The sequence below is a fragment of the Macaca mulatta genome, chromosome 1, assembly GCF_049350105.2.
Source record: "Macaca mulatta isolate MMU2019108-1 chromosome 1, T2T-MMU8v2.0, whole genome shotgun sequence".
Classification (NCBI taxonomy): Eukaryota; Metazoa; Chordata; class Mammalia; order Primates; family Cercopithecidae; genus Macaca; species Macaca mulatta.
Genome location: NC_133406.1, coordinates 239479033 through 239487677, shown reverse-complemented (window position 1 = coordinate 239487677; position 8645 = coordinate 239479033). Strand labels below are relative to the sequence as shown.

General features: G+C 68.5%; 2 protein-coding genes across 12 annotated transcripts; one reads left to right on the top strand and one right to left on the bottom strand.

The window, feature by feature from the left end:
• The first annotated feature begins 1566 nt into the window (after positions 1-1566).
• Positions 1567-4215, top strand: LOC144337602 (uncharacterized). The gene is made up of 4 exons (XM_077983493.1): positions 1567-1633; positions 1804-1980; positions 2065-3048; positions 4081-4215. Exons 1-3 carry the CDS (start codon positions 1567-1569, stop codon positions 2994-2996), a joined length of 1176 nt encoding a protein of 391 aa, XP_077839619.1. The 3' UTR covers positions 2997-3048; positions 4081-4215.
• Positions 3824-7452, bottom strand: TNFRSF18 (TNF receptor superfamily member 18). Of its 11 annotated transcripts, none has more exons than XM_015115547.3 (5): positions 7138-7452; positions 6168-6290; positions 4795-4882; positions 4442-4644; positions 3926-4376 (listed from the first exon to the last, which is right to left on the bottom strand). In XM_015115547.3, the coding sequence occupies exons 1-5, from the start codon at positions 7304-7306 to the stop codon at positions 4252-4254; spliced, it is 708 nt and encodes a 235-aa protein (XP_014971033.3). In that variant the 5' UTR covers positions 7307-7452; the 3' UTR covers positions 3926-4251. The 11 variants fall into 11 exon arrangements, with proteins under 11 accessions (XP_077837462.1, XP_077837484.1, XP_077837494.1 ...); XM_077981390.1 differs by having other exon boundaries at positions 4795-5059; positions 5776-6290; positions 7138-7423; XM_077981400.1 differs by having other exon boundaries at positions 4795-5051; positions 5749-6290; positions 7138-7422.
• Between the last annotated feature and the right edge of the window lie 1193 nt (positions 7453-8645).

Sequence of the window (8645 nt, the reverse complement as noted above, 5' to 3'; positions counted from 1 at the left end):
CTGAGCTCACACTGGCCAGGCCCCAGTCAGCCCCGTGTGGCCGCCGATGGTTCTATTCCCTGTGAGCTTGGGGGTTTGCGAGGAGAGCTCTGGCAGCCCAGGGCCTCTGAGGCGTCCACCCTACCCACCCCCTCAGCCCCCTCCCACCCAGAGAGCTAAAGTATACAGGCCTCTCCCAATGGCTGGCTCAAGTCCCCTGTGCCCCCCAAGTCGAGACCTGAGGATTGGGGGTCCCTCCCCCAGGCCCACCCCCTGCATGGCCTGCCCCCAACTCCACAGGGTCACGGCCAAGTCGCCGGTTCCTCCTCCTGCGCTGCACTGCAGCCATGGGGGACCGAGGGGCCAGCAGAGTCAGCCTTGGCCCCGCGGCCACCCTGCGCTCCACGGGAATGGCAGCTCCATTCCCTGGGATTCGGCAGCCCAGGCACCACTGGAATGCACCGTCGGCTGTGGTCTCTGGCCAGCACAGCAGGTGGGGCACAGCCAGGGTGCCAGGGAGAGGAGAAGACGGGACAGAGGGAACTGGGGCCCACAGAGGCCAAAGAGGCCCCAGGTCTCAGAGCCAGTGAGGAGCCACCCCAAGCCAGGGGCAGCCCCCACCAACATGGTCCTGCCGCTGGGGCCTGGAGTGGGGGTTCCCAGGTGAGAGGCTGGGCACACACCTGGCATTGTGATGGGGCCCCCAGTCTCCTCCCAGCAGGTCTGCTGGACCTTCTAGGGGACCAAGGGCAGCAGCAGCCTGCTCTGCAGCCCACCGAGGCTGGGGAGGGGTGAAGCAGGAGGGGCCCGGGAGGGGTGAAGCTTCCATGGCTGGTCAAGCACCCAGGACTTGGTAAGTCCACACCTGCTCTTAGGGGTCAGGGCCACATTGCCTGGCGGCTTCCAAGGCCACTACACGGCCACATCACTTCGGGGTCCTCCCGACGCTGCCCTCTGCTCTTGCCACCCAGATGTCCCTGGGGCCTCTGTGCCCCCGGCCTCTGCCCCCGGATCCGCCCCACATGCCTGGTGCTGTGTCGTGCCACGATCCCAGGTCTGGACCACGTCCCCTGGTGACACTGGAACTGTCCAGCTCCCCTCCCTGTGGTAGGTGGGGTTACACCCCCAGGCTCAGGGGCCCCAAGATGTCAGCAGAGGTCACCTGAGCCCGAGGGGACAACAGAGCCTTTGTCGTCCCTGGGCCCTGACTGGATGTGTCACCGCCAGAACCCATGAGGAGGGTGCACGTTGGCAGTGGCCTGCCCCGTCCTGACCGAGCCCCACCCCCCGCAACCCAAGGTCCCCCAAAGGCCTAAGCTGAGGATCCAGATGCTGCTCAGGAGTCCTTGATGCCCCAAAGAGCCCGAAAGTCAATGAATAAACAAGGTTTCCAGAGAACCCAGGAGCAACGGCCACATCCCCACCACCCAGTCCATAAGTGCTCATCGTCGAAGCCACAACGGCATGGACCCCCAGGGAGGGGGGACTGTGGGTGCCTGAGTATCTGGCAGTACAAGGTGCTCCCCAATACTCAAGTGAAGTGACCAACCAGGGGCCACAGGAAAGGCCTCAGAACCCCTCCCGGACATGAGGAGTTCAGGCAGGGCTGGGGCGCTTCCCGGAGACGACGCCAAGCTGGAGCCCGGGATCCAAGGTAGAGGCTCCTGACAGCTGACACCCCCCACATCCCCCCTCCCCCTCTCTCTTCCACGGGTGAGTCCTGGGTCCTGCTGCCAGGTAGGGGACTCAAGGGGAAGGCATGGGGGAGTCAGCTGCCCCCATTCAGTGCCCCCAGGCACAGCCACACACCCTCCATCCCCACAGCCTCCATCGTGGGTCCTGGCCAGCACAGACCCTCACCAGCAGCCAGAGCCTGGGGTCAGCTGAGGGCCAGTGGGCCTGCGTGTGTTTCAGCTGAAGAGACCTCGGACCCTGGAGGACTTGAGGCCGGCGTGTCCATGGGCCCCTGTGCCCCCGCCCCCTCCAGCCCCTCTCCCCTGGGTGTGTCTTTAAGGCCGGGACCAGGACAACCGAATTACCAACTCCGGAAAGACCCCCAATTCCTCGAGTTTGCGGGAAGATGAGATGTGTGGGAGGCGGGGCCTGCTTCCTCCCCCACGCCAGGCGCCTCCCATGAGGGTCACTGGCCAAGAGGAGCGAGTCCTCTCCTGTGCTGTCCTCAGAGCTTCCCCAGCATCGGAGGGGACAGCGGTGACGACCCAGGTCCTGGTCAGACCACAGACCCCAGCAGCTGGGGCAGCCGGGGGCCACCTGTCCCTCAAGGACCCCCCACCTGTCCTGGGGCTGGGAAAGGCTGTGTCCAGCTCTGTCCGGGTGGGAAGGGCCCCCGCCACAGGTGTCCCTGTCAGCTGCGGGGTTCGGCCGAGTCCCGCTCTCAGTGGAGGGTGGGGAGGGGGCTGCTGCGGGGGAGGCTCCGCGGCGGCCGGAAGCGCTTCTGGGAACAGAGGTGGCCTCAGGCCCTTTTCTCAAAAGTCCGACGCCAGCGGGAGGCCGGGGCGGCTGCGGTTTTCCGGGCGGAGGGAGGCCGCGCTGTGCCAGTGGGTCGGGCTTCCAGGTGGAGCAGGGGCCCTCCCCTCCCCGGGGAGCCGAGATCACCGCGCCCCGAGTGGGAGGGGGCTGCTGGGGGGGACGCTCCGCGGCGCACCCGGCCCCTTCTCCGCACCCGGCGCCGCCCGGCCCTCCGCGCCCCGGGACCCCCTCCTCGGCCTCCCCCCGAGACCCCCGGAGGCGCACCCGCCCCCACGCGCGAGTCCCCCCCGCCTTCCCCGGGCTCCGCGACGCGCGCTGGGGGCCCCCCAGGCCCGGAGGTTCGCGCTCCAGGTGAAGCTCGTGGGCCGGCCCGGGAGGAGCCGGAGACCCCGGAGACCCCGCCCCGAGCCCGCCCCGCAGCCCGCGGAATCCCCCGCCCGCCGCTGTGCGTCAGCCCCGCCGCCCCCGCGCTGACGTTTCCGCGCCGAGGCCCACGCGAAGCCGCCCACGAGGAGTTTCCGCGCTGAGTCAGCCCCGCGGGACCCGCACTGCGCGGGCCGCCGGTGTTTTCTGGGGAAGGTGCGGGACAGCCCCGGTGTGGGGGACGCGTGAGGGGAGCCGGGGCCGGGCGGGGGGAACCCGGGCTGCAGGCAGGAGTGCGCGGGGCAGGGCCCGACCGCTCAGCCGCCCCGGGGCTCGCACGGGAGGAGCGCACCGAGCCCAGTGCCCAGTACCCAGCCCCGAGCCAGTTTCCAGTACCCAGCCCCGAGCCCAGTACGCTACAGCGCCGAAAGGCCAGGTCCTGCTTCCAGGGCTGGGCACCTTCCCCGGTGTCCCTGTGCCCCCCTTGGGCTCTCCACACTCTGGGTCCCATGTGGGGTGGGTGCTGATGCCGCCTCTGCCCCATCCAGCTATTGTGAGCTGGGCCCGCCGCCCACTGGGAGTTGAGCTGGGGGCCAGGTGTGCGGTGCCTCCTGGATGCTGCTGAGGGGCCTGCACCGGCCTGCCCGCCACTCCCCGGTAGCAGAGCGAGCCGGTATCAGATCTCACCTGGAGCAGGAGGCTGGGCAGGCCAAGGGTGGGGTGGTGAGGAGAGAGGGCTGGCCTGGAGACGGGGCCCCCACCACTGGAAAGTGCTGGATGTGAGTCCTGGGCTCTGGGCACCCAGGGGCCGGCAGGCTGTGTGGCCAGAAACCAGAGATCCAGGGGCGCCAGAGAAGAGCCCCCTGACTGGGGAAGCCGCTGAGCCTGTATCCCTGAGGATCACTGGGCCTAGGACTGGAATGGCCCCTCCTCGGGCCCCACCCCCACCCGGCCAGGAGTTCCCGGAATGGGCCCTGGCTGCCCTCCCCTTTGCCCCCTGTGGAGGGGACCATGGCCAGGCATGGGCACGGTGCCCCAAAGCCCAGCCCCGGCGCCCCGTCCGCCCCCAGCACCCAGCATGCGTCCACTCAGGTCACTGGACAAGTGTTTATTGAAGGCCCCAAGCAGCCGGGTCCCGTCCTGGGCACTGCACACCCGCGGGCACAGCCTCCCGTCCTAAGACCCCACCCCAGCAGTGCTGTAAGGGAGGAAGGGGGCCATGGCTGTGTCTCTCTCTCACTCCTGCAGGGCCCAGCTGTGGCCGCCGACCTGCATGGTCCAGGGCGCTGCTCACTGCCACCTTCCTGCACCCACTTCTGCTGCCAGGGGAGCCGGGCCCGGCCCAGAGCAGAATTCGGAGCCCGGGGAGCTCCTAGGGAGGGGCTGGCTGCAGTCGGTGGCCCAGGAGGATGGCCAGGCTCACACCCACAGGTCTCCCAGCCGCCCTTTCTCCTCTGCCAGCCGCTCGCCCCGCTCCTCCTCAGGGAACTGGCAGCTGCTGGCGTCTTCGGTCGACGGCGGCACCTCCAGCAGTAGCTGGGTCTCTGCAGAGGGGCCACGGTCAGCGGGCAGCCAGGCCCCCACCTCCCCCCACCAGGCTGTGACTGACCTCGGGGCCCCGTGGGCTGACTCCTCAGCTGCCAGATGTGCAGTCCAAGCTGGGCCGAGGTCAGGAGGAGGACGCAGGCGGCCACGGCCAGGAGGACGATGGTCAGCCACCCAGGCGGCTCTGCCGGCGGGGACCCTGGGACGCACACGGCGTTGTGGGTCTTGTTTCCAGGGAACACGGTGAGAAACCCAAACTGGGTGCAGCTGGAATACACGGACACAGCCCCCAGTCAGCCCCCGGCTGCTGTCCTCGGCGCTGTCTGGGGCTCGCCACAGTGCAAGGGACAGGAGAGGACCCTTCCTTAGAGTGAGCCTGGACCACCCAGCCGCCGGCAGGGCCTACCCAGGACTCACTCTGTCCAAGGTTTGCAGTGGCCGTCGTGGCCCCTGGAGAAGGTCCCCAAGGCACAGTCGACACACCTGAAGCCAAAACTGAATTTCCCTGGTGCGGGGTCGGGGGATTGGGGAGGGAAGGAGGGAGGGAAGCTGCTGGAGTTGCTGGGATGGATGAGGATGGAGTCAGGCCAGTGCAGGGGTCCATCTGGGGTCTGGCTGCTGAGTCGAATGCCCCCCCACATCATCCATTCAACAGAGTCCTTGATGGCCCAGGACTGGGGCCCTGGATGTCAGTGCCCACGTCTGCCCATCCCAGATGGGGCATCTGGGGTGGGACCTGGGGAGGGCACCTGGGGGAGGAGCGCAGAGTGCACTGGGCCTGCCCATTGGGGGCTGAGGGCGGGCAGAGGCCAGGCAGGACTCAGTAGAACAGAGGGTCCCAGAAAGAGTGAGGCTGGGTCCCAGCTGACCCCAGACCCTGCCATGTCTAACCTCACACAACCTCCCCAGTTCTACTTCCTCACAGCCCCAATGTGCCCAGCCTGGCCCCTCCCGTCAGGTAAACAAGCGGCCAAGAGGACCTGAGCTGCTTGTTCCAGGAGGAGGTGTAGCCCCAGGGCCCAGACAGGACTCGGGGGGCACAGGGCAGGCTCGGGGCCCAGACAGGACTCGGGGGGCACAGGGCAGGCTCGGGGCCCAGACAGGACTCGGGGGGCACAGGGCAGGCTCGGGGCCCAGACAGGACTCGGGGGGCACAGGGCAGGCTCGGGGCCCAGACAGGACTCGGGGGGCACAGGGCAGGCTCGGGGCCCAGACAGGACTCGGGGGGCACAGGGCAGGCTCGGGGCCCAGACAGGACTCGGGGGGCACAGGGCAGGCTCGGGGCCCAGACAGGACTCGGGGGGCACAGGGCAGGCTCGGGGCCCAGACAGGACTCGGGGGCACAGGGCAGGCTCGGGGCCCAGACAGGACTCGGGGGGCACAGGGCAGGCTCGGGGCCCAGGCTCGGGGCCCAGACAGGACTCGGGGGGCACAGGGCAGGCTTGGGGCCCAGATAGGACTCGGGGGGCACAGGGCAGGCTCGCTCGGTATTCGCTGAGGACAGACAGGATGGGTGTCCCAGGCTTGAGAGCCAGACAGCCCCCCCCCGCCCCGCAGGGGTCTCACAGTCCTCGTGCTGGATGGAAAAGCCCAGGCCGAGAAAGGGGGGACGGGACACTCCTGGAGTTGCATGGCCCGTGGTGCCCGAGCATGGCCTGGGCTGCCCGGCCTCACAGGACCCAGGACCCCACACACCACACATGCCGGACACCTGCGCCCACGAGCTCTGCCTCGGGCCCTAGTGGACCCCCTGGCCTGTGTGGACGCTCACAGGCACCTCCAGGACTTACCCTGGGGCTGCACCCCCTGGCCTGAGGGGCAAGGGTGGTGCTGGCAGGTCGTGCAGCAAGGGTCTCCGCAGTGGAATTCAGGCTGGACACACACGCAGTCCCACTCGGAGCAGCACTCCTCGCCTGGGCAGGAGACAAGCCAGGCCCCCAGCAGCTGGGCTGAGGCCCCTCCTCGGCCCTCCAGGGGAGCGGGGTTGTCCGTTCCCCACCCACAGTCGGCTCCAGGGAGCCGAGGGCTCCTGGCCGGGAGTCCGGACGCTGGGTTTGTCCAGGTGTCTCTCTCTCCTGGGACCGTGTGGACTGGGGCTGCTCCGCCTTTGTGCCCCACAGCTGCCTCTGCCCAGGCGCTGACTGCACATGCCACCAGGGGCTGCCTCTGTGGGACCCAGGGATGGCCCCCAACAGTGCAAAGCCCCCTGGAGGCCCGTGGACACCTCAGAGGCTGCCTGCCTGGTCTCCAGGCGCCGCTGTCCCCACCAGCCACACTGGGCCTCCGGACAGAGCCTCCCTTTCCAACCCTGGAGGAAGAAGCTCTGAGGTGACTTCCTGCCAGATTCCTCTCCAGGCTGGCCGTGTCAGTTGAACCCTTACCCCCAGGTGCAGGTCAGAGGCAGGCAGCAGGCCAGACGGCGGTGCAGGGGGAGCTGGGCGATGGCCGAGGGTTCAGGACCCACCCAGCAGGACCTGGAACAGCCCTCCTCCACCTTGGGACCCCAGACCCCCCTTGAGGGTGCTCCCACCCGGCTCGCCCCTGCTCCTCGCCGCGGGGACCACTGGCTGGAGCTGGCACGCCTCCACCTCTCTCTGGGATCCTGCCTCCCTCCGAAAGGCTCTGGCCGCTGGCGGCCCTGTGCCCACCCTCCTTAGACCTCAGCGGCGCCGGTCTGAGCACGGGAAGGGGGCGCCCGCCCATCCCGGCTCCTGCGCCGCGCCTTGGCCGGTCCGTGTTAAGTAAACACGGTTTACTTACTCTGGTAATCGCGGCAGCAGCGCGTCGGGTGAACGCGGCAGCAGCGTGCGTCCTTTCCCGTCCCGAGCAGGAGGCGCCCAGGGCCGCACCCGGGACCCCCGGTGGGGCGCTGACCCAGGCTGGCCGCACACAGCAGCGCCAGGCAGCACAGGGTCCCGCACGCACACATCGCCCCGTGCCGTGCCACGCTTGGGTTTCAGGAGGCCACGGCAAGTTGGACTCGCCCCGTCCCCGTCCCCGTCCTCGTCCTCACCGCCCTGCCCGGAGGTGACTGGGACTGTTCCTGACCTGAGAGTTCCGCCCGGCGAGATGCGTGTGAGGAGGGGGTGTGGACGCTGCAGACACAGCCCGATCGCAGCAAGTCGCCGGCAGGGGCGGGGAAACCGGGCTGGCGGGGATCAAAAAGGTTTTCTGTGCAAAGTCTGCGGCCACGGTGGGCCCCGGTGCGGGGAGCGGGGGCGGCGTTCCACAGCTTGTCCGTGGGGGCTACCGAGAGAGTGGGACTCAGCCACACCCTCTGCATCCCACCGCCTCTGGGTGGTGTCTGTGAGACCCCGAGAGGTCTCCGCAAACCTTGGCCACCCCCAGAGAGCCTCAGCCATGGAGCCCAGCGCTGGGGAACCCCACAGAATGGGGACGGGGCCCCTCAGCTTAGCGCGCCCCACCTGGCCAGCTCTGGGTGTGAAACTCACCATGGGCTGCAGGCCTGTGGGCTCCCTCCCTCCCCCTTGCTTACAGCTCCCCAGGACCCCCTCAGCTGCCAACCCAGGAAGCTCCCCAGGGCTTGGGAGGGGGCACCAGGAGGAGCTGGTGGGGAGACGAGAGGGTGCGTGGTGCCTCCTCGGGTCAGTGTCAGCCGCCCCCAAGGGTACCCAAGGCCCAGGGCAGAGCGACCTGCCGGGTCTGCCGTGTCTCAGGCAGGTTCCCATTCAGATCTCTCTGGAGCCATCTTCATCCATTGCACCAGACAGATCCGGGTCCTGCAGAGCGTTGAGGGGGAGCCCCTCGCAGAGCTCTTGGGAGGCCGTCCTATGTCTCTCTGAGCCTCAGTTTCCCCTGTGGGCACTGCAGGGTTCTGGGACCCTGCCTCCACCAGGAAGCCTCCCTGGATTGCCCAGCCCTGCTTCGGTGCCGTGCAGCACAGTGGAGACCCCAGGAATGCTGGAGGCGGGGGCTCGGGAACTTGAGCGTAGCTGTGCCCACAGCTGGATGTGGTTAGACACCTCTTTGAGACCTGCAGCCACCACCTCACCCCATAAGGCGGTTCCTCCTTTCCCAGGGTAAATGACGGGAATTAGCTGTTTGTGACACCCTGGAGTTCTCAGATCCAAGATGGAGGAGCCTGCCTCGGAGAGGCCGTCTTCAGACACTGCAGAAAAGGAAGGGGTCTCCGCGGCTCCAGGCTGCCCGGACACTCAGACGGAGGGGGTGGGGCCATCTGGGCCTGGGGGCCTTTGAGGGGCCTGGAGATCTTCATTCCGCCCCTAGCCTGGGAGGGGCTCTGGGCC